The sequence below is a fragment of the Pipistrellus kuhlii genome, unplaced genomic scaffold (genome assembly GCF_014108245.1).
Source record: "Pipistrellus kuhlii isolate mPipKuh1 unplaced genomic scaffold, mPipKuh1.p scaffold_m20_p_1, whole genome shotgun sequence".
NCBI lineage: Eukaryota > Metazoa > Chordata > Mammalia > Chiroptera > Vespertilionidae > Pipistrellus > Pipistrellus kuhlii.
Genome location: NW_023425404.1, coordinates 132,114,406 through 132,140,203, shown reverse-complemented (window position 1 = coordinate 132,140,203; position 25,798 = coordinate 132,114,406). Strand labels below are relative to the sequence as shown.

General features: G+C 42.1%; 1 protein-coding gene and 1 long non-coding RNA gene across 5 annotated transcripts in view; one reads left to right on the top strand and one right to left on the bottom strand.

Annotated features, from left to right (window-relative positions):
* The window catches only part of NPNT (nephronectin), an 82,804-nt gene extending 72,909 nt beyond the window's left edge, over window positions 1–9,895 (top strand). For all 4 annotated transcript variants that reach the window (XM_036409764.2, XM_036409758.2, XM_036409770.2 and 1 more), the window contains 2 exons: window positions 5,481–5,737; window positions 7,105–9,895. In XM_036409764.2, coding sequence (XP_036265657.1) covers window positions 5,481–5,737; window positions 7,105–7,215 — 368 coding nt within the window. In that variant the 3' untranslated portion in view covers window positions 7,216–9,895. The remainder of the gene's footprint in view (window positions 1–5,480; window positions 5,738–7,104) is intronic.
* Window positions 2–24,353, bottom strand: LOC123653324. The gene is made up of 4 exons (XR_006743059.1): window positions 24,228–24,353; window positions 14,782–14,790; window positions 14,066–14,070; window positions 2–12 (listed from the first exon to the last, which is right to left on the bottom strand). It is a non-coding gene; the product is annotated as an uncharacterized LOC123653324 (long non-coding RNA).
* Window positions 24,354–25,798: the final 1,445 nt, after the last annotated feature.

Below are 25,798 nucleotides of genomic sequence, written 5' to 3'. Positions count from 1 at the left end.
GAAAGCCTCTTACTTCAGCTCTGAGAGCCTTTGACTGAGAATGGAATTCCCAGGTAACCCAGGAGAGCAGTGAGCAGCAGGGCTCCAGCTTGGAAAATGGACAGAAGACCAAAAGAGGGCAAGGGTTGGAAGAGGGTTAGGAGTCCATGGCATAAATCAAGGTGGCATTGCAGATGGGGTTTTTAGACTGTGGTGGGGAATTCTAACCAAATACTGAGGGAGAAATACTAATTAAGCTTCTTAATGAAGAATGCTCTTTTTCTTCTAGGATGTTTAGGTGAGGTTGTATGCATATAAATATAAGCAATTTAATGAATTCTATCCATGAATTCTCTAATTACCAAGCGAGATGTTTCTAAATTGTTTATATCTAGATTATACCATTTAAAAAGGAACATATGTTTGGATTTCCACAGTTAGGACTGATTTAAATATGCATTTCTTATCCAAGACCCAGAAATGAAAATATTCTTTTATGCTAATATCTCCAAGAACAGAAAATTCTCAAATAAATTTACAACTTTGAGAAACAGATGTAAAAAAATTTGCATTTGCTAGCTGCTCTCCCTTGAGCTCATTGAATTGTGTTTATCACATTCAATCTTAAACTTAATTAAGAGATAGTGAAATTAACACATTCCTCTAAAGCAGTGGTTCCTAACCTTTTCTTGGCCATGCCCCACCTAAACATCTCTAAAATCCTAATTACACCCCCCCCAACTTATAATTCTGATTATTCAAAAAATAAACTCCTATTCACATGGAAGAAGCCTAAAAGTTCTTTAACTTGGTCTAAACAAGCTTCCAAAGAACATGGCATCCATGAAAGAGAAAAATAAAAGAATAGTTGAAGTACTGAGGAAGAAATCACTAAGAACTTGTTAAAAAAAAATAATATGAAGTGATAGGAAAAAATAGCAAATAAAATTTTAAAACATATAAAGAGAACCGAAATTCATAAATACGTCACAATATATATTTACTAGAGGCCCAGTGCATGGATTCGTGTACCAGTGGAGTCCCTTGACCTGGCCTGCACCCTTTTGTCATCCAAGATCCCTAAGGGGATGTTAGAGAGCCAGTTTTAGCCCGATCCCGCAGGCCAGGCCAAGGGATCCCACTGGGCCTCTAGTATGCATGTAAGATCTTCGGTTAGTCTCTTCCCACCCTTCCCTTTCCCTGCTTCCCTCTGAGACTCATCAGTCTGTTCCATGTCTCCATGCCTGTGGTTTTTGTACCTGGGTTGAGTGTCTGCCCCCTGGTGGTTAGTCTTCATCATGGCTACCAGCAGGCAGTCATTTAGGCTTTTATATATATAGATATACTATATATGAGACCACTAAACCCATGGTTGGCAAACTGCAGCTTGCGAGCCACATGCGGCTCTTTGGCCCCTTGAGTGTGGCTCTTCCACAAGATACCATGGCCTGGTCGAGTCTATTCTGAAGACGTGGCATTAAAGAAGTTTAAAAATTTTGGCTCTCAAAAGAAATTTCAATCGTTGTACTATTGATATTTGGCTCTGTTAACTAATGAGTTTGCCGACCACTGCCCTAAACCATAAGAAATGCAAAAAATTCACTGTTAATAACTCATTCTTGAATTGCCCCCCCTCCCCTAAAAATCAGATTGTCCCCATGTTGGGACCACTGCTCTAAGGAATGGAAAGTTGTGCTGTCAACAGATGTGGTGATTCACAGCAGGCATGTAGCCGTGGCCCTGAAGACACACCCTTTTCCCTAGACTTCAAGGCTGCACCTGAGGCCCTTTTTCTGGAACCCTGATCACTGGGGATCAAGGGTTAAAGGCAGCTGACTCAGTGCCCTAGCTGCAAGGAATTCACTTAAATAAATAACAAGCATGCCAGCGTGTACGTACAAGCATGTCTGGTGCAGCGTTATAAAGCATTATTTTGAAATACTGTAAACGGAAAAATAAATCCACAGTGAAGATACAGCCGCCTTCCAGCCCTGGCTCTCAGTTACCCTCCCAGGTACAACCAGTTTCTTGGCTATCTTCCCAGAGATAAAGTTGTCCACACAGCTACAAAGCTCCCTCTTGGCGTATCTTGCTTTTGTCACTTAAGGATATTATGCTAAGAGTGATGTGAAGAACAAGGATTTGAAAGACAGGATGCCTGGGCTGAAGCCCAGTTCCACAGCTTACTAGCTCTGACCTTTTGCACGTTACTGAACTGGGGATAATCAATAGCATCTATTCAATGTATTGAAAACAGTGCCTGTCCCCGCGTTACCATTAAAATAGCTTCAGCCATTGTTGTTGAAGATTGTCCTATATCAGAAAATACAGAACACCCTCATTCTTACTAATGACAGTTACTCCATTATTCCTCAGGTGTTCTCTTGTGTTTATCCGGCCGCCCACTGAGGAACATTTCCTTTGTTTCCAGTCTTCCGGTTTTTCAGACAATACTGCAGTGAAATCCTTATACACACATCATTTCAGATGTGTTTGAATATACCTTATCCTAGATGGGGAATGCCAAATCAAAGGGAACTTGCATTTTGAATTTTGATAGATTTTACTGATATGTCCTTCATTTGGGTTATAGCAATTTATACTCCCCCCCCACACACACAAACAATATTTAAGGACCACCCCCAACACAGATCTTATTAAACTACTTTTTAAAACCTTTTCCAAGCTTATCGGTAGAAAGTCATCTCTTTTGAGTGTTAATTTATTTTATTGTGAAAAGCTGACCTTTTTTTTTTTTTTTTTTACATTTTAAAAGTTTTTTTCTGAGATGCATTTTCTTTTTCTTTTGTGCCCTTTTTATTATTGATTTTTAAGCTCTTTATGTGAAAAGGAATCTTAGTCCTATTTCATGTGTTGCCAATTTTTTTTTTTTTTTTGCTTGTCTTACTACTTTATAGTATTATCTTAAGTGTGAAAATCTGGAAACAACTTAAATGTTCTTCAGTAAAAAACCGGCTAAATTATTAATGACATACAGTGATGAAAAATGTTTGTATTTGTCATAGAAAAATGGCTGATATATTCACGAAAAAACAACAAGTTATAGCATTGCAAACAGGCTCACAAAGCAGCTCCAGGGGGAGAGAGCAACGGTAGCCTCTGCTCATAGCTAACACGATAGGGTGTTACGTGCCTCCAAAAAAGATTATTGGACTCTTACTAGGCTGCCTTGGTTTGTTATGTTGTCTTATTCGCAGGCGGCGTCTGGCAGTCACGTTAGTATACATTCCACAGAGACTTAAGGTAATCCTTGTTTTCTTAAAACTTGCAGGTTTAACTGTAATAACCTTATATCTTAGTCTTAAGCAACATACCTGGGACGATTCAAAAGCCGACTCGTGGGGAGACATTTAAAATCCATCTAAACATTTTGGCCTAAAGTACCATTTGGATTAATGGACGGAGGATAAGAAACCGTGTTTGTTGTTGGGGGGTCAAGTATATGACTCAAGGACCCATTTCTTTGCAGGGTTTTTCCTTCCATCTTCTTAGAACATCATTTATTCAACAGATGGCATGACACTCCTGCCATGTGCTAGGGATGCAACGATGGGTTCTGCCATCTCCTGGGGGAGAGAAGCAGGCACGCCAGTGATCCAATCTGAGGGCAGCACATGCTGGATACGGGGTCAGACAGTTCTGAACTCAAACCTTCACTCTGCCCCTCACTGGGTGACCTCACCTCAAAGCCCTAGCTCTGCACCTGTAAAGCCAGCCTCCAGGGTTCATGAGAGGCCACGGGAGCACTCAGCACAGCCTGGTACAGAACACGGGCCCAGACACCACCTGCTGGTCCCCCCACTGCTCAGAGAGCACGTGGGAGAGGAACAACTTGACGAATAGGAGAACACCCCAAACTTCAGCATCTGATACAGATTAAGCATCAAAATAAATGGTTGTCTTTTCATTGAAAAATAAGTGGGGTTTCAACCGAAGTATACACATGTGTTCAGCATTCACACCGCCGTTTCCTGTGGTAAATCCGTGCTGAAACGCAGTGTGTGTTCAGTTGGCTCCAATTAAGCAGCCTGAGAGGGATATCTTCTGTACTTGGATGGAACTTCAAATACGACTTGTAACTTTCCCTCTTGTGAGAAGCAGTTTTCCCCCCGACTTGCTGCTGCTCAAACTTTCCCCCTAATTGCAATCCCTCTAATCATGGGGAGGCACTCTCTACGCCCCAGGGATCTGAAGACAAAGTGTCCGCCCAAAGTGACAGCTTTTATTAACACTTTGTGTTCATGTGTATGTAATAATAACTGTATATATTACATTGTATTTATTATATATTTGTTATTATAGAACACACGTATCTTTAAATAAGGCTGATGTTCCAGGAAGTGGAGGGTTTCCAGAACACCCCTGCGTCTTTGTGGGGTGAGCTGTACTCCAGTGTGAGAAGCATAGCAAGCTCTGGCTTTTTGTTGTTGTTTTGTTTAGTTTGGTTTAGTTTAGTTTTAAATATGTTTTTATTAGAGGCCCAGTGCACAAAATTCATGCACTGGAGTCGGGGGGGTCCCTCAGTCTGGCCTGTGCTGTCTCACAGTCTGGGAGCCCTTGGGGGGTGTCTGACTGACAGCTACAGGGAACAGGCCTAAGCCATCAGTCAGACATCCTTAGCGCTACTGTGGAGTTGTGCTCGCCAGCTGTGAGCCTGGCTTCGGAGCACATTGACCACTAGGGGACAGCTCCTGCATTGAGCATCTGCCCCCAAAGTGCATGTCATAGCGACCAGTTATTCTACCATTCAGTCTATTTGCTTATTAGCCTTTTATTGTATAGGATTGATTTTAGAGAGGAAGGGAGAGGGAGAAAAACATCAGTGAGACAGAGAAACATTGGCCCACTGCCTCCTGCACAGCCACCCTGAAGAGATCAAGCCCGTAACCCTGGGCATGTGCCCTGACTTGGTGCACAGGATAATGCTCAACCCACTGAGCCACACCGGCCAGGGAAGCTCTGGCATTGTCCAAGGGTGTCTTCTCTCTGGAGTTAATAAAAACAGGGAGAAGATATAATAAACAGATTTAATGCCCTTTTAAACCACATCTGCTCTACTGCCCGGAGGTTAATTATCCATGTAGAAAAATTCTCCCTGGCAACTTGCGTCAACCACCTAATCAGCCAGCCAGCTTGACAACATAATCATAACCTGAGGAGGACCAGGAAGTGGTGAAAGTGTGTGTGTTTGTGCACGCCTGTGTGTGTCCGATCCTATTCCACTGGAAGTGGTCCCAGCATTGGGATTCTTGATCCTTGTGTGTCTTTGGCATAACGTGTCTTCTCCGTGGGCACAACAGGCGAGTGTTTTCTGTAAACACAAAACCATGGGATCTGGTCATAGAAATAGGTCATCGCTTTCTCCCGCAATAGCCTGGAATTCTTTACCAATGACTTTGAAGCGGATGAAAACTGGCCATACTGTCTGTGCTGGAGAGGGGTGCCACACGTTAACACACAGCCCTGCTTTCCCGTTGCAGGGGGACAGTACCTGGCGGTCTCCGCAGCCAAGGGCCCCGGGGGAAAGGCCGCTCGCCTGGTGCTGCCTCTGGGCCACCTCATGCATTCCGGGGACCTGTGCCTGTCCTTCCGGCACAGGGTCACCGGGCTGCACTCCGGCGCACTCCAGGTGTTTGTGAGGAGACAGGGGGCCCACGGAGCAGCCCTGTGGGGAAGAAACGGTGGCCACGGCTGGAGGCAAACGCAGATCACCCTGCGAGGGGCTGACATCAAGAGCGTAAGTAGAACCGTGAAGGACGTGGACCTGGGAGGTTTTCCTTTCCTAGGAGAACCCTGGGGTCCGAATTGCTCTACTTAGTAACTCAGGCTCCGACAGAGTTTCGTGTTATTTTTCTGGGCATGACAACTCCATTCCTTGCCTCTTTTTTTGAACCACTTTTTGCTTCTTCTTACATTATTCATTATAACCTATGACCACTACCACTCTCCCCACCGTAGGGTAGTCCCCTACTTTTATTGAAGAAAATGAGTAAAAATGTTAAGAGAAACTTCAAAAGGCAGGAGTGCTGAGCTTAACTCTTCTTGCATTTTTCTTTCCTTCCTTATACTTCAATGTCTGACCACCATGAGTCACCCAAAGTGCTTTTCTCCAAAAGGTTTCTTTAAAATCCATTTTTCCCTGTTTGCCTGAGAGAGCATAGTTAAGCAGCTTTGGATGGGACCCAGAGCAATAGACTTGAAAGATACTGTTCTGCTCAGGACAGGATGTGGGAACGCTTGAATATATAAATTTTATCCTAAGTAACCAAGTCACATGTAGCAATGAGGTGATCTATAACATCTCCCCGAAATAACTTACTTGGGACATGTCTTCTTTACGTTGCTGCTTCTAACACTGTTACTATGAGGAGATTCTGCCTCTATGCTGGTAGGTATAGTTTCTGTAAACGCTTTTAGAAAGAAAAGGTAGGCTCCATTCACACAGCTTTTACCAGAGTCTTACATTTTATGTTACTCTGATTTTTTCTTAATTTTTTTTCTTAATATATCTTCATTTATGTTTTTTAGAGAAATAAAAAGTCATATCATTTCAAATCACAGCATAGACAGGTTTCATTTGTTTTGAAACATAGCAAGGATGCTATCAAAGGTAAAATACAAGAATAGCAGAAGTCCTTGGTTTGTGCATAAGTAGAACCATGCTGTGATGGCTTTTGGCGTTGGCTTCTATTCCATTTGGCAGCCAAGCTGTCTGAGTCCCTGAGTCCCGGGGAGGAGCTCGGCAGCATCAGAGGAGGCTGCATGGTGGTGACCTTTTAGGCTGTGGCTCTGCGTCCGCACCTCTGCATGCCATCCCAGCCTTTTGACTTCTGACCTTGGTAACTGTCCACAGAAGCAGCCTAGAGTGTAGTGTGGCTTTCAAAGGGCAACTGGTTCTGAGTAACGTGGTCTGATGACCAGTTTCCTGGGGGGTTCCGTTTCTACCAGAACAAGGGCCTCGGGTGACACTGTTCTCTAGTCTTTCCTTCCGTGAAGTATTAACTTCACTGTTTAGAACTGGGGGGAGTTCGCCTTTTTTCTGCTGTCTGGGCAGGCCTGGGGAAGGGCGGAGGAGGCCTGACCAGTTGTGCGTTCTCTCCCTAGGTCATCTTCAAAGGTGAAAAGAGGCGTGGCCACACCGGGGAGATTGGATTGGATGATGTGAGCTTGAAAAGAGGCCACTGCTACGAAGAGCGCCAGCAACTCCGCAACTAGCAATCAACGTCCGTGTTGCCCCTCCTCTTCCTCTAATCTTCATCTCCTGTCTTCTCCTCCTTTCTGTCATGCCTAGGAGGAGAGTGGGTCAGTGGGTCAGAGAAAGCCTGGCTGTTGACCCCCCCCCCCCCTTGTTGGCCTGCTCTTGTGCAATCCCAATGGACAGTGACACTCCCTTTGAAACAGAAGGGGCATTTGTTTGACACGTGCAAGCTGTCTTTGGGTGCTGCCGACATCCCGTGGCTCTTTTAGGAGCTGGCCTTCCGCACGGGTGACCTAGGCCATCCTTCAACCTGGTGACAAGGTGTCCCTTGTCGCAAAGCACGGGAGACATTTTCAAAAGAAATGTGTGCAGACGGCCATTCTGTTGTCTGTTCAGTGCTGTGCTACGAGTAGTATTGACCTCCCCTAAGATACGCTGTACAATGTGCTTGTGAATTTTGTTTCTCCTCCTCACTGTTCACTCCGGCCTGGCCTGAACTCTCTTACTGCCATTCACTTTACGAAAGAAGGATGTGTAACGTAGCGAGATGCATTTATTCTTGTTATCTGTATTTTTCTTTTTAAAGACAATTATGTCAAGTGGGGCAAGTAATTCCTCATTAGTGGTATTGTGTTTTGTGTAAATGTGCTGTTGATATGACGCAGTGGCGTGTTCCTGATATTCACAGGCTCCAGTTGCAAGGGAAAAGGCAGCTTGTGATCTCTTGAATTAAAAATACACGGTGAAATGTTGTCCAGTCCTATGACCTTTTATCGGGAGCAAGAGAAATGTGGAAACGGTGTCAGGTGGTGGCCGTGGAGGGATGAATGTTTTAAATACCTTGAGTTTGATCCCTACAAAGGAGAGGAAACAAGTTAGATAGGAAGCTGCCATTAGCATATACGGGTGCAACCCGCACTGTTTCTCACTGCACTCAAAACCCGACGGCTACCCCAGGATAACACGGTTCTCTTCGCTAATCTGCAAGACCTGGGAGGAAGTCCCGGCTGTCTCAGAGGAAGGATTCTGTTTCTGGAAGCTGGCTGAGGAGAAGCCTGAGAGCAGCTCCCCTGGAATAGATTTCATATTAATTTTTAAATCAGTATAAACATAGGCAGTTCTAGCTCACAGCTTATGGGCTACCGTGTCAGCATGGGTATGGAGGCTTTGAGGAAAGGGATGTGCTGGAATAGGACTCACGCACTAGAGCAATGAGACAGGATTGGAATTCTGAGATCTAAGGACCCCCAACTAATATCTTTCCTCCTTGCTTTTTTTAAGCTTTATATTAAAAAAGAATATCATTTTTAAAATGCAGCTTACTACTGAGACTTTTCCTCACTTCTGATTAAGCAATCAAATATTTTCTGCTGTTTTTGCCAGGAATCACAATGATGATGAAAGGGTTGGGGGGGGAGGGGGAGATCTGTGATGAAAAATTAAAGGAACTGGGATTACTCAGCCTGGAGAAGAGAAGACTGAGGGGCAAAACATTGCTGGTTTTCCAGTGCGTGGAGGGTTGGTGCAGAGAGGATGGTGGCCAGCTGTTCTCCGCGTGCACTAAGAATAGAACAAGAGGAAGCAGGCTTAGACCAGAGCATGAGGGAGCGCTTTCTGGCAGGGACAGTTGTTAAAATAGAATCCGAAAATCCCTTATAAAGGAGTGTCTCTATCTTGGAGGCTTTTAAAAAGCTAGATGAAACTTTGTCTATTTAAGGTGGTTAAGGATGTTTAAGAAAGAGTAATAGATTACACAATCTCCCAAAATATGTTTTGCTCCTATTCCTGTGTCATGAAAATCTCCAGACTAAGTAATTTGGACCAGGCCAGGGTTTAATTTAGGCATTTCCCTCTTTGGCTTCTAACGGAGAGGAATCAAAAGGGGACAAGCCCACCAAATGCTGAGCTTTCCCTGTATGGAAAACCTAGCAGTATTAAAACAAAAAAGAAAAAAAAAAACATTATATATATACATATATATATTATTCCAAAAAGAGAGTATAATAGGCAGATGTTTTAATATTTCTGTGTCCTAATGTGTTTTGTTTTGTTTTTTTCTTGGAAAAGGTATATAACCCTTTCACTTGCTCAGTGGCTGACACTTCAGATTTTTAAAGACCATAGCAAAGAACATAGTTTACAGCGACTTTAACTGGTGCACTCTCTCTGCAATGTGTGTGACAACTTAGCTTGGCTACTGATACAGAGCACATGCCCCACACCACTGCCAGGCCTTCCCCTTCACCTAAGTTGTATAGCTCACTTTCTCTTTATCAATTGAATCTCCCAAGTTCCACAATGGTAATGGGTTTCTTGAACAATGGGTATAATAGTATGCCTATTCTAGTACACCTATAATACCTTTTGTCATTTAACTTGGTGGAGGCAGGCGGCAGGGGAGGATAAATCAGTGAGCCTTTGGGTAGGGGCCAGCATATATGGCCTTAGAGCTCTTCTCAATGATTCTTTTCCTTTTGGGTCTTATAACTGCACAACTAAAGATGAAAGGGGAAAATAATTGAAAATTTCACTTTTCGGTGCCAATAATGCATTGCACTACACTGATGGAAGAAGTTATCCAAAGTACTGTATAACATCTTGTTTATTATTTAATGTTTTCTAAAGTGAAAAAATGTTAGTGGTTTTCCAAACAGCCAAATAAAAATAATTCTTTGTAAATAAAAACAGTTAATAATACCGGTTGTTTATTTCTTATTGTTTTTAATTATTTTTTATTGGGAGGATATTTACTGCTTGGCTGATTGGGGACAAAGATAATTGCCCACATTATTATGCTTTCTAGGTTATAAAATATGAGATCATTATTCAGCATCATGGACAGGGAAAGTAATCAGTTCATATAACATGTCATACCTTAGCAAATTGCTTTGGTTTTCTTATATCTCATTAGTTGTAAACATTTGCCTCAATTTTTTAAATGGAAAAGTGGTATAAGCTATAAATAAATATATAAATATATGTAAATTATATGAAAAGCCTTTTTACTAGTGTTGATTTTATTTATGACATTTTACTCATATTCCCAACAACTTTTTCTAATGGAGAAAACTATAAAGGAAAAAATGAGATGCAAGGTTAAAAATCTGTTCTAAAAAATTATAGAGAATATGATTAAATAGATTCTTTCTTTCCAATACTAGTAGCTAGGACACTTAAGTTTTGAATAAACACAAACTTTAAGCAAAGGGTAAAGAAAAAACTGAAGTTCCCTTATCTCAGAGATGCTTCTTACTCATTCTTAGGAGATCTGAGAAAGCTTATGTTTTTTGAATATGTTAAAAAAAATTAAAAATATGATAGTTATGTATGGTACCAGGAGGGTACTGGGAATATTGGAGAGAACACTTTATAAAGTATATGACTGTCTAACCACTGTATACCTGAAACCAGTATAAAATAATATTGAAAATAAACTGTAATTGACAAAAAATTAAAATAAATATTAAACCTCTTTTGAAACCTATTTGAGGTTGGGGTTTGGAGGCAGCAGATAAGTATGAGATTCCAGAGTCCATTCATTTTTTTATTTTTTTTTTGACAGATTTTAGAGTACTTACTTGTAGTTGTCTTTGGGATACAACAGAAAGAAGACTTTTTTTTTTTTGTGAGGTTTCAATTTAAAGAAGAAGATGGGCATTTACCAATGTCATATAAGTAAATGCCAAGTTGCTATTCTGAAAATAATGGTGTGTGGTACCTTGTGGCTCTGAAAGTGTGGATTGCATGCCCTATGCCCATTGCTTTTCAAACTTTAAGGGTATAGAAATCACCTGGAGATCATGTGAAAATGCAGCTTTTGATTTGGTGGATCATGGTAGGGATTAAATTCTACATTTCTAACCAGCTCCAAGTGATGCCGCTGCTGCTGGTCCTGGCCCCAACTAACTAGGAAGTAACAAGGCCGAATTGTACATCGAGGGCCCTGGGCCTTTATCTCTGTTCACATTCACTGTTGGGAGATCTAAACATCCATGCTTCCAGGACCTATGCTACCAAAATTCACTAAGTTCTAGCGCATTTTTTACTCAAAAACTTGTATAGAGTCTCAACAACTAGAGAATATAAAAATAGACAAATATTTTAAATGAACAGAGAAGTTCTGGATATAAGTACCATCATAAATATGAAAAATTTAGTAAGGAGACTCATTCAACTTGATAAGTCACTTGAAATTATCTAGTTTGAGGAACAGAAAGATAAAGCTTCAATAAAGATAAAACAATAAAGATCAACATGGAAATAGACTTAAAAAATTCTATAGAACAACCAGACCTAAAATGCATCTAAAAACACTCAACAACACAGAGAGATATATTTTTTCCAAGTATGTGGAGATGTTGACAGACTATAAATTTGGCCATAAGACAAATCACAGTAAATTTAAAATTGTAATGATACAAAATATGTTCTTACATAACATGAAGTAAAATTAGAAATCAATAATAGGAATATTGGGGGAAATTCACAAATATATAGAAATTAAACAACTTGCTTACAAATAACCAATGGGAAAGAAGAAGAAATCAAAGGAAAAGAAAGAAATGTTTTAAGAATAATAAAAATAAGAACAACATGCCCAAACTTCTGGAGTACAGATAAAGCATTGTTTATAAGGAAATTTATATTTGTGAATGTCAAATTTAAAAAGAAGAAATCTTAAATTAGTAATCTAAACTTTAAACCATGTAAAACTAGAAAGCAAGTTAAATAAAGGTAAACAAAATTAAAACTACAGATAATTGACAAAATTGTGTGTGTGTTTTTTAACAGGATAAACAATTTAAAAATCTTTGGCCAGACTAACAAAGAGAGAAAATACAAATAAGTAATATCAGAAATGAAAGTAGGGATGTTACCACTAACCCGATAGAGATAAAAAAGACAAGAGAATACTATCAACAGTTATATGCCAAAAAATTAGATAAACTAGATGAAATGGACAAATTCCTACAAATTACCCAAATATTCAAGAAAAAAATAGAAAATTCCAACAGATCTATCACAAGAAATAGCAGTAATCAAACCATCCCAGCAAAAGTCCAGGACCAATTGTCTTCACTGGTGAAGGCTACAAAAGTTTAAAGAATTAACATCAATCCTTCTCAAAGTTTCCCAAGAAATATTGTAGAAGTTGAGGGCCCTAACTGATTGGCTCAGTGGATAGAGCATCAGCCTGTGGATTAAAGGGTCATGGGTTCAATTCCAGTCAAGCGCATGTATCTTGGTTGTAGGCTCGATCTGAGTGCGGTAGACAACTAATTGATGCGTTTCATCAATATTTCTCTGTCTCTCGTCCTCCCTTACACATACTCTCTCTCTCTCTCTCTCTCTCTCTCTCTCTCTCTCTCTCTCTCTCTCTCTCTCTCTCTCTCTCTCTCTCTCTCTCTCAAAAAACAAAAAACAATGGAAAAATGTCCTCAAGTGGGGATGAAGTAAAAGTTGAAGGAATACTTCCTCACACATTTTATGTGACCAGAAATATTCTGATACCAAAGCTAGATAAAGACATAATAAAAGACAATATAGACCAATATCCGCTATCAATATAGGTGCAAGTTCCTTAACCAAATATCGGGTCTAGTAATAATTAATGTCGTTTTTAAACATTCGTTTAAAATCTTGCTTGGCGTTGACTTGTATTGACATAACCTTCAAACACGTGGTATCTACAGAACGTGTGAAGTGCAATTAACAAGTTTTGCTTGAAAAAGTTTGTGTTTGGTTTGGTTTTTGTTGCAAAACTAGGGCTAAGAAGATGGCGGATGAAGAGCATATTCCGCACTGCATGCTTTACGAGTTCCAATTAGGAAGAAAAGCAAGAGAGGCTGAAAAAAACATCTGTAGTGCTCTTGGTCAAGATGCAGTTAGCACCAGAAAATGCCAGCGTTGGTTTGAGAAATTTCGCAAGGGAAATTTTTCGTTAGATGACAAGAGTGGTCGAGGCCGTGTGTCCAATTTTGATCAAGAAGCTCTTCAAGCTCTTTTGGTGCAAAATCCTCAAATTACCCAACAAGAGCTTGCGACAACTTTAAATTGTTCACAAAAAACAATTTCCAATCAATTGCGTGCACTTGGCAAAGTCCAAAAGTTTGGAAAATGGGTTCCTCATGAGTTGACCGACAACAACCGTAATCAAAGAGTCACAACTTGCAGTTCGCTCCTCTCTCGTCAAAACCGTTTGCCGTTTTTAGAGCAAATTGTTACCGGAGATGAAGAATGCGTGCTGTATGTTAATTTGAAAAGGCGGCCTCAATGGCTAGACAAAAATGAGACTCCGCAGCCCACGCCAAAACCTGACTTGCATGCGAAAAAAGTTATGTTGTGTGTTTGGTGGAATTTTAAAGGAATTCTTCATTATGAACTTTTACCATCTAACCAAACCATTACAAGTGCAGTGTATAGTGCCCAATTGGAAAGGTTAGCCCAAGCTTTAAGAGAAAAAGAACCCGCGCTGATTAATCAGAAGGGCGTAATTCTTCACCACGATAACGCACAACCGCATACTGCAAGAATCACTGCTGAAAAACTGCGCCAGTTGGAATGGGAAGTTCTCCCTCAACCTGCATATTCTCCTGCTATTGCCCCTTCCGATTACCATTTGTTTCGTTCTTTGCAAAACTTTCTTCTTGGAAAAAAATTTAATAATGAAGAATGCCTCAAAAATGCATTGACCGAATTTTTTGCATCAAAATCACAAGAATTTTACAACAGAGGGATTAAAATGCTTCCTGAGCGTTGGGCACAAGTAGTAGAAAACAACGGCAACTGTATTGTTGATTAAATTTTGTTGTATTGTTTAAATAAATTCGATTTTAAAAAGTATTAGAAAACGACATTAATTATTACTAGACCTAGTAATAGTACTAATTACTATTACTACTAGTAATAATTACTACTAGTACTAATTACTACTAGTACTAATTACTATTACTACTAGTACCTATTAGTACTAAGAAATCGAATCTAATAAAGAGTTTTAAAAGTTATACATCATGACTGAGATTTATGCCAGGAATGCAGAGGTGGTTGAAAATAATAATACTTTCAACAATAAAGATAACATTTTTTTAAAATCAGAAAATTGATAATTCAATAGTTTACAGGATATTCTAGGTAAAGCAATTAGGCAAGAAAAAGAAATAAAATGTATTGATAAGGAAGAATAAAACTACTACTATTTGCAAATGACATGATGCTACATCTAGAATATTCCAATGAATCCACAGAAAAGCTACTAGAACTAGTAAATAAATTGAACAAGGTTGTAGATCACAAGATTAACATTAAAAACTCAGTTGGTTTTGTCAGGGAAATGCAAATGAAACCTACCTGTTAGAATGGCTATGATTAAAAAAAAAAAAGACATAAATAGCAAGCGTTTGGCTAGGTCCTTTCAAAGGGGAACTTTTGTCCGCTGTTGGCGGGAATGTAAATTGGTGCAGCCACTATGGAAAACAGTATGCGGCTCCTTAAAAATTTAAAAAGAGAACTACCAAGAGGCTCAAGATGAAAGAGTAGGTGAACTCTAAACTTGCAATCTCTCATGATTACATCAAAATTACAACAAATTTCTAGAACTACTATCACTGAAAACCACCTGAAACCAATTGAACAGAAGTTCTATAACTAAGGATATAAAGAAGCCACATCAACACTGCAAGGAGGAGTGGAGACACCGAACAAGCAGGTCTAACACCCACCCTGTGGCAATTAGGAAACAGAAGGGCTATCTCAGCTGCAGAGGTGTCCGCTGTGGAGTGGAGGGCCATCGCCCCACAAGAAGCTCCCAGCCCAGGGGCACCAGTGTGAAGAGGAGTCCCCATACCATCTGGCTGTGAGAACTAGTGGAGATTGTGTCTGAGAAAGACAAAGTGCTGTTAGACACACAGGCACCACTCTTAAAGGGCCTGCACAAAGATTCACTTCCTCACAAACTCACTCGCTCAAGGCTCTGGTGCAGAGGCAGCAGCCTGAAAAGCACCAGAGACACATGGGGAGAAACTGAATTGAGAAACTAAACTGACTTCAGGGAGAGGGCTGGAGGGGTGTGGGTTGGAACGTTCTCCCAGGAAAGAAGCTCTGGCAGGTGCCATTGTTCCTTTGCAGAACTCTCCTCACATCCAGAAGGTGGGCACCACATCTGTGCTTTCCATTAACCTGGCTAACACTGTTCACCCCATCCTGGTGACTCCCTGAGAACCTGCCCCAGCCAACTTGCTTGCCTGGCCAGAGCTTCTTCCATCAGTTCCTCCACACAAGAGGCCTATGGTGGCTTCTACTGCAGACATTTCCCAAAATCTGTAACCCTCACAAAAGAGGTTAGACTCATGCTGAAGACTTTCTCAAAGGTCTGCAAATCCAATACAAGTGGCAGCCACACTTGGATCTCACTAAAAACTTCCTCAAAGGTCCACAAACACTATACAAGCAGTGCCCAGCCTTGGCCTGCATTGTCATTCCTGCTGGAAGGAATTCTATGGATAAGACAGGCAGGTTTAGGGAGTCTTAGGAATAAAGAGGGTCTTTGGGGAAGAATGCATAGGTGAGGGCTTGGAGCCACCAGAAGGCATGCATTCACAGATAATAGAAAGGTGCCACAGGATAAGGGGAGAGGAAGATCAAGAAAAGCTAGACTAAGGGGGAAAAGGAAGCATACTTTCACAGAGGATAGAGAAATGTCGACAGATGCTAGAAGAAGGGAAACACATGTTTGCAGGAGATAAAGGAATGTTGCTAGATAAGGGTGAGAGAAAGAAGGGGGGGCACCACCATGGATTTGGAGCTTTGAAGCTGATATTCTACAAAAACAGTGACTAATTAGAAAAGCATGGGGTCATAAAATGGGGGAGGGGTCCAATTAGAAGGGAGCATGAAGAAACAAAAAATTTATAAACCTTAGAAAAAAGGGGCTTAGTGGATTACCCCCTTGGGAATATGTACTTGCTTCCAATAAATTTCCACCCTCTTACTAGCAAGTCCTTCTTGTCTGTGAATTTTATTCTTCAAACTTCATGAGGCAAGAACTGCAAGGGCGAGATCTGTTCCCAGCATCCCATGTTTCACTGCCAAATGGTCCCAATCCGAGCACAAGCAACATCCAGACTCAACTTGCATTGTAAATCCCACCAGGTGGACCCAAGCCTGGCATAAGCAGTGACCAGTCTTGGCCTGTAACATAGCTCCGACTAAGCAGCCACAAGCCCAGCAGCTATCCTCAGCTTGCATCATAGTACCCACCAAAGTGTCCAAATCTCAGCACAAGTGGCAGTTGGCCTTGGTTCAGAGCATAGCCTCTCCCAAGCACCTCCATGCCCAGGACAAGCATCAAACAACCTTATATCACTTTGTAGCTCCTACCAAGCAGCCCCAAGCCCAGCACAAATGGCAATTGACCTTGGCCTCCATCAGAGCCCCTCCCAATAGGCTCCAAACACAATATATGTGGAGGCCAGCCTCACACTATACCTGAGCCCCACTGAACCAGCTCCACATACAACACACCTACAGGTAGCTTTGCTGGCACCAGGGCCACACTAAAGCACACCCTACTCCATAGGTCAGACCCCCATGCATCAGCTCATCTGCAGCAGCTGTGGCCAGCCTCACATCCAGTCAGCCTGAGGACTTACCACACCCACTGAAGTGCCAGCAACAAGTGAGGCCCAATCCAATGTAATAAAGAGGTAATATGCAAATTGACTGTCACTCCAACACACAAGATGGCTGCCCCCATGTGGTCAAAGATGGCCGCCTGCAGGGGAGGGCAGTTAGGAGGGACCAGGCTGGCAAGGGAGGACAGTGGTTAGTTCCAAGTTGATTTTCTAGGTTCCTTCATTAAAAGCTAAATATTGAGCTTGCACTCATAAAGTGTTGATTTCATTGAGAAGAGCACAGATTGCTACCCAGCAGGCTATGCTTTACCAGTTGATGCATTTCTCCATTTTCCAGACTAGTCCTCTCAGGATTCTGGATCTGCTTCCTGACAGTTTCTTAAATTATGTTGAATGATCTAAAAGCCGTGACTCCCACAGAGGGACAAATTTGACCCACAGGGGACATTTGGTATTGCCTAGAAACATCCCTGTATATGGGCGTGCTACTGATACCTATTGGGTTGAGTCTATATCTACATTATCTACACTAATAAAGGAGAAAGATGCAAATTGAATGTACCTTTGTGATGCCCACCAACCAATCAGGAGTGAACATGCAAATTAACCCATCAAAGATAGTGGGTTAATTTGCATACACAGGTGGCAAGTGGCCTGGGTTGTAGTGCAGATTCCCAGAAGAGCCAGGCCTGAGCAGTTGGTAGTTCTTTAGAAATAGAAATAGAAATAGAAATAGCGGGGAAGGGGAAATGGGCTAATGGAAATGTTCCATTTTAGATCCAAACACATTTCACTGAAAAAAGAAAAGAAAAGAAGAGAAAATTTAAACAGGAAACAAGACATGCCACTCCTTCCCAGCTGCTGCTGAAGGGCACTAAGCAATGGGCAGCAGTGGCAGCTGGTAGGTTTGCAGGGTTAGGTGTGCATGGTGCTAAAATTTTAGTAACTAAAGCATTGTAAGAGTAAGGCTAACATCGACTTGGAGATGCTTTTATGGATAGCTCAGCTGCGTTCTGGAAGCTTACTATAGAAGGCAAAGTGCCTGTAATTCATATTGCAGGTGGGAAATCAAGTAAATTTGCTGGGAAAATAATTTGCACTCGTATGTATAAATGACTGTGGAGCCCTTTTGATAAGCATAGTGTACAATTTTCTACATTGGCTTTGCTTCTAAATGGCATTTAATTTCAACAGCTACTTAAACTGCTGATGTTAATGAAAATTGTACTGCTTAGGATTAAACCCTGAGAGAAGTCTTCATAAAAGTGCCGCTAAGTCCCAGGGCTTCTGGGTCCATATGTAAAAACAAAAATAAGCCAAATGGAAAAACACAAAAACAAAACACCTTGCCTTGTTTAGCATGGAAAGGTATCAACTTTTAGTCTTGCCAGTGTTTGTGGAACAAAAGAAGGTTTTTCAGCAGAGCTTACAACCTGGGAGGCAGTTTGTTCCTTTGCTGTTGGGCCTCTTCAGTGCTCTGTCCTCACGTGTCCTCAGAGATATGTGTATGTGATACCTGAGCGCCTTGGCTCCCTGTTCCTTTGGCTTCCAAGCCAGAGAGTATCACTCTTCCATCCCAGCGGGATCAGCTCCAGCTCCTTCCATCGGCACTCTGGCAGCCCTTCCCATCAGTTCAAGCTAGGGTGGCACACTGAGCCCTATTGGCCATGCGGGGGCTGGAGTTCATACTTCCATTTCCTAGTGCTCTGAATGGTGACATGGCTTTCGCAGAACCAGGAGTCCTTGTCCTGAGCTATCCCATTACTTCTGACTCAGAATCATCCTGGTCAGGTCACTCGTTCTTCCTCATGTCACATACAGTAGGATTGTCTCCAGGCACTTTACAAATCAGAAGTCCTGGCTCCCATGTGGAAACTGAATGCCATCAGGGTTTGTAACACATCTTTCTCCAGGTGAGGAGGAAGCTCGGCTGTCTGCTCTCTCACGGGGGGAGTGTGAGATGAGGGTCCCTCTGGGCCTTTGCATCTCTTTCCCGTTGTCGGGGGCAGCTGTTCAGAGCTGTTTGCAACTGTACTGGCTGCTCCACGGGACCTCTGACTGGCAGCACCACCACCCTGAAGAAGCCCTGCCCCAGAGGCAGAAGACAAAATGGGCGGAAGAGAATTGGCTTGGAACCATTTTATCTTCTTAATTTAGTTTCTTCACCCCACATCATGTTACATTGTTAACAAAGAAAGAAAATATTGACCTCCGAACCTCTTTTTTTTTTTATGAAGTCTGTTCTTTGCTTTAAGGAATGAGAAAGATGTGCCTACTGTTTCTGCATTTGTATTATGGTTAAAATTTAAAAGTATCTTTTTGGTCTAATAGGAACTATGTGGGAAGTGAACTTTCTCCAAGGTCATTTCAGAATGTGATATTGCAGAGTCTCTTGTCTGATCTTCCAGTTAGTCTAACTGTAACTCGAGGTATTTATACCACCACCTGTTCCTTTGGCTCTCTCATGGACTTTCTTAAAGATGTCCTCTGACACCAATGACTGCTGGTCATTCCACTGTAGGAAACAGATTATATTTGTTTTTCTGTTGCCCTCTAATAACATTTCCAGAAATTTAACAGATTAAAACAATACACATTGCCTGGCCAGTGTGGCTAAGCAGCTAAGCATCAACCTAGAAACCAAAAGGTTACTGGTTCGATTCCTGGTCAGGGCACATGCCCAGGTTGTGGGCTTGATCCTCAGTAGGGGTATGTGCAGTAGGCAGCCAATCATTGATGTTCCTCTCTTATTGATGTTTCTATCTCTCTACTCTCCATCCTCCTCTCTCTGTAAAAATCAATAAAAACATATTCTAAAAATAAATTAACGATACACATTATTATCTTTTAGTGTGTGTATGTTAGGAGTCCAGGCATGATGTGACTGGGTCCTCTGCTCCAGGGCTGGAGTCATGGTGTCAGCCAGGGCTGGGGTCTCATCTGAGATTTGACTGTTACACAGAACTACTTCCAAGCTCATGTGGTGTGGGCAGAATTCAGTCCCTTGAATCTGGCCTGTTTTCTTCCTGGCTAGAGGCTGGAGGCTGGCTGCCCTCAACTGCTTGAAACCTCCCATCGTTGCTTGACACCTATGCTCCCCAATAGGACTTCTTGGTTCCTTAAAGCCAGCCAAGGAGAGGAAGACCCCTGTGGAATGAAATCATGCAATCATGTACATGTAATCATCCAATGGTCCATTTGAATACATCTGATTTATCATGCACAAAGCGTATCCCAAGTACTGCCTATTCGTATACTTAAATGTGATTTGTGTCTGTTGTTTCTGTGTAAGAGTCAACAACCTTGAATCCTTCTCTGTCTCCTCCAATATCATAAGAAAGTCCTTCTGCACGTAACACATTTTCAAGAAGCGGTGCTAAATCCTGGGAGGAAAACTGCAAAAAACGGTTCCCACTTTGATGTGCTAGCTTTTACCCTGCATTCAAAGGCAAATGTCTTTCTATTCTTCTATTGATGAGATCACTGAGGAACAGAGCTGCCATAAATTTCTCTTTTAATGGATGGTGCTTGTATGCAAAGCATACCAAGTTATTTTTATAAAAAAAAATGTTAAGCCCCTAGGTATTTTTAAAAATAGCATTGATGGGCACTTCTGTCAAGTGTGCACTGCTATTCTTACCAAGTCGGTTCCAACGTGATGAATGCAAGGACATTAGCCAGCTGTACCGCACGAGTTCCTGTTCCCTCCCAAGTCTGTGTGGCCTTCCTAGAACACCTCTCGGGAGGCCTACTAGCACACACTGTTAAGTACTGGCCTGATTCCCACCTCCTGTTCTCTTAGTATACAAAACCTGTGACTTCCTTGGGCATGAAGGAAATCCTCCCATTGGTGGGAGTGGTTGGCAGCCTCTGCTATGAGATCACAGGCTATTTTGTCCAAGGTGCCAGATTTCCCTTTGACCTGGCAATGCCACTTCCAAACTCCCAGCATTTTCAAAAGAGATGAAAATAGTACCATCCTGAAAAATGAGTTAACCTGGTTATGTTAGTGATCTTTAATTCCTGGACTAACTGAACAATGAAGATAGGACTCTTAGTTTATATTGCATCAGGTGCTTAACTGCTTTAATAAAAAAAAGTATTGGTCATTAAAAATATTCCACTCTTAGTAAAATTTATGAAAGGTATATTTTTGAGTTTGAGCATATGGTTTGTTACTTGAGAAAGTCAACCACTCTTCTCCTTTCTTTCTTTTCTGTCACCTTAGTGTGTTCAGGTCACAGTGTATAATGTGTAGTACTTTGGAAACTGTCTAGAAGATAGTAGATATTTGAATCTTTGAATTATTCTTGAGTATGTTTCATATTTCTAGTATTTCCTTCTACCTTTACACTTTTTTTCTGGCCTCTTCTTTCTTTCTTTCTCACTTGCCTCAAAAGTCTTCCCTTTTGTGCTTGTGCATACAACTCTTGGATGTGTATAGGGAAGGGGTTCAGAATGGGGTTGGAGGTGATTGCTATTCCCACTCCCTGGGTTCCCACCAGCCCACAAGTTTGGGATGTACAAGAAAGTTGCTGCCTTCTTTCTCCTTTCCTTTCTCTTCCATCGGCCCTAGGAGCAATGGCCTGTGGTCGGCAAACTCATTAGTCAACAGAGCCAAATATCAACAGTACAAAGATTGACATTTCTTTTGAGAGCTAAATTTTTTTAAACTTAAACTTCTTCTAACGCCACTTTTTCAAAATAGACTCACCCTATCTGTGGTATTTTGTGGAAGAGCCACACTCAAGGGGCCAAAGAGCCACATGTGGCTCGTGAGCCACAGTTTGCTGACCACGGGGCTAGACTCTTGGTCCATGACTCCCTGTTGGGTGGGACTCATGGGGCCTCCCTTCTGTCTCTCTGCCTCCCTGAAGTCCCCATACATCTTTGTCCATCTGTAAGCCCTCAGGGAAGATATTGCCCCTGGAAAAGTGGCCTGTACTGGTCTAGCTGCTCTGGCTGAGGACATCTCTTACTAAATGGAGAGGAAGCCACTTAGGCTGCCGGTCCAAGCTGCCTTCTCAGATCTTGCTTTAGCAGTGACACAACTAGTGTTTTTGGTCTTTAACTGATAATTGGGTCTTCTTCAGTTTACTCTGCATCTCGAGAAGACAGAGGTGCTATAAATTAATACCCTTACATACTAGGGTATTAATTTATAGCACCTCTGTCTTCATATTAGGACAGCGATAAACCTGGCTGTCCTCTCTCCTTTACCTCACAGGAAGAGACACTGGAGGGAAGGGGATGGAAGTTTTGTGGGCAGCAGAGTTCTGAGCAACTTCACGGGCCAGTCAGGAAGGCAGACAAAAAGCCGGATGTCCTGTGAAATGAGGGCACTTGGGATGTGGGCCAGTCAGCCAAGTTCAGTCCTTACTGCTTCCAGCCAAATCTCAGGAGGCTGGCCAACGTTGTAGTGGAGACTCTGGGCAAGAAGCCAGGCCTAAGAACCTGCTGAAAATGTGCCTGGCACGTTCCCAGGGCACAGCTCCAGAGACCCAAAAGGTGGGCATTCTCGGTGAGTCATGCTAACAGAACAGGATAGTTGGTCATGGCCTGGGAAAGGCAGTGCTGAGTTACAGCTCCTATAGGGTGGTAGCCAGGATATTTGAGGCTGAGCAACAACGTGTCTCCTAATTGCTATGCTCCAAATTAAGAGTCATGACTTTGACCAACTCAGACTTCAGTGAGTTGAACATACTTCTACATTGGAACTCAAAGACTCCATTATAGAGAGGGGGAAGCCCTTAATTCTTTGTCAAGGGAAGTGGGAAGGCAATAGCATGGCGTAAAGAACCACTGACCATGCAGAGCCTACAATGTCCTGCTTCATCCAAAGTGTGCATCCAGAAAAACTCTCCCCAACCTCTGAGCAGTGGCAGTAGTTTTGGCTGAGCAAAGTCTCTTGGGCAGGAAGAGAATGGAAGGGGGAGTCATTGTTTCCTCTTTGGTTACAGAATCCAGCTGATTGAACAAGATGCCTAAAGGCGCTTTAACTGGTTTGGCTCAGTGGATAGAGTGTCGGCCTGCAACCTGAAGGGTCCCAGGTTCAATTCCTGTCAAGGGCATGTACCTTGGTTGCGGGAACATCCCCAGTAGGAGGTGTGCAGGAGGCAGCTGATTGATGTTGATGTTTCTCTCTCATCCATATTTCTAACTCTCTATCCCTCTCCCTTCCTCTCTGTAAGAAAAAATCAATGAAATATTTTTTAAAAGATGCCTCTAGGCCAAAGGGAATAAAACATATTTCCCTGGGTGCTTCAGTGAGGCTTTGATAACCACTCAGAGCAATAGTGGAATCACCACACTATGTCACATGAGCAAGCAGTGGCTATAGCCCCACAGACCCACAGTGTCTGCAACCCAGCCCCCTGCCTTGGTCTGTGCTTGCCGCAGGGAGTGTGGGCTGTTGGGAGTAGGGGAGAAGTGGATGCATTGGCACTAGGTATGCACCCATTCACTGCTACCTGATGGACCTTGTCCTCATCCTCCTGCCCAGGTCCTCCTGGTTTATGGGCCCAGGAGACTCCTCATTATCATCATTGTCATAGCCTTTTTCACAACCCAGTAATGCCCATCTCTGTCCACTACCAGCTGTGTAACCTTGGGCAAATTAGTCAGCCTCTCAGACCTCAGCTTCCTTGTTTTAGAATAAGAGATATAATACTTCCTGCGGATGTATATGCAGATTAATTTGAATAGTACATTTGTATAGCACTTAACACAGCATCTAGCCATAAGAGACATGCAGTAGGTAGGAAACCATTATTATTAGTAGTAATATTATCATTATTAGCATCATTATTGTTGTTATTACTGTGGCTTCTTTAGATTGTCTACTGTTAATGTTTGTTATATACAAACATCAAACTTTTAGATTTTTGAATTGTGGACGAAATGGGCCACATGTTAACCTGACAAACTAAGGGAAGGCCTGCATGGTGGTCTTGCAAACTCAAAGATCTAAAGTAACCACAAAGGATGATCTGAAACTAAACTTTAACTAAAAGCAGTTATGTAGTCACCTCCTAAGCCAGTATCTTCCCTGACATGGTCAATTTTACCTTAAGCTTACTCTCTTTTTGTATCTACAATGACATATCATTGAAATTTCAGGGTAACTTGTAACTTCCTTCCCCCCCCACCCCCCCCTTTTCCGACTGCTCAGGGCACAACCAAATGCTCTGGGTGCCAGGATAGATACCACAAATTCCTTCATTGTTATTGTTATCATGTTAATTGTTGACTGTTAACTATCCTGTACCCACACAAGTAATTTTATTTTTTGTCCAATCCCAGAGGTGCCCCCCACCCTGCTTTACTTTCTCTCGCCTCTCTAATCTATCACCAGTGGATTGCATGTAATCCACTTGCACCCCCTCCTTTGATTATACTGTATAAAACAAGGTGGAAAACCACCATTCTCTGGAGCATTATCCCAATCCATTGAGATTCTGCTTCCCAGTGATTATTGACAGTTTGGCTCAAATAAACTCACAAAAATTCTTTACAGATTTGAATGTTTTTATGTTAACATTATGATTGGCACCTATATTTTATAAAGGCATAGTACATATATTTTAAATGTAGGAAATACCTATTATTTGCAGGGAAGCAAGATCAATGAACAATGAAATTTAATTCCTATAGCTAGCTGTTTTTAATATAAGAGAAGTATTTAGGTTTTAACTTCCCATTTTCATAGTCCAATCGGCTTGGGAAGAAATACAGGTAGACACTGGCCTAGTCTGCTCAGGCTGCTGTAATGAAATAGCATAGACTGGTGGCTGAAATAGCAGGAATTGATTTCTCATAGGCATGGAGTGGGAAGTCCAAGATCAAGTGCCAGCTCTTTAGGTTCCCTGGTGAAAACCTGCTTCTTGGCTTGCAGACAGTTTACCTCCTCACTCTCTTCACATGGCAAATCTCTCTGGTGTCTTTTTCTAAGGGCACTAATTCTATCATGAGAGCCTCACCCTCATGACTTCCTTTAAACCGAATTACCTCCAAATACCATCACAATAGGGGGGCTAGAGCTTCAGTATTTGAATTTTGGGGGACATAATTTAGTCCATAGCTAGCACTAACCTAGGTAGGAATCATCCCAGCAAAGGATTTGGGGGTCCTCCACGTTGGAAGAAGCAATGTAGGTGAAAATAGCATTGTTTGACTGAGACCATGGAAAAGAACTCTACTCAAGAGACAGACCAAGAGCAAAGAAACTCACTGTCTAGTGGTTACAAGGTCATGACTGTTTACTGTTGAGTACTCAGTCATCTTAGATCTCCCGAGTCAAAGGCCACAGGGAATTCAAACTCCATCTGGGTGAACAGGGCACAGATTCCTAAAGAGCATAAACCTTTGGCACCCAAACTAACTAAAATTATTAATTAACCAATAGGACAAGATAGTGTTAGAAATGAGTTACATATCGTTCATGTTGTGTGACTCTAGAAAAGGTAATACAGGGACAGAGCAAATGCACCCAACACTGGAAGAAAACCAGAGAAAAAGTAGAAAGCCAAAAAAGCACACACACACATACACACACACAAAGAATAAGAGCTGTTTATAAAGTGCTCCCTATGGACTAAGTTGCTGACAAATATGATTTTATTTAAACACTAGAGCCCAGTGCATGTAGGGTTCCTTGACATGGCCTACAGGGATTAGACCAAAACCAGCAGTCCAATGGCGCCTGCCGCTCCTGCCTGCTGCTCCTGCTCATCCCTCCCTGCTGCCCCTGCCACTGCCGCTGTTGCTCGGTAGGCTCGCTGGCTCCTCTGTGGTATCTCGGCTGCAGAGGCCAGCCATGAGCCCTGCATCTGGCACCCATCTGTCAGCTCTGCCCTCTGATGGTCAGTGTGTGTCATAGCAACCAGTCAACCAGTTGTTCGGTCATTTTATCATTTGGTCGTTTAGGCTTTTATATATATAGATCACAGCAATCTTTTAAAGAAGTATT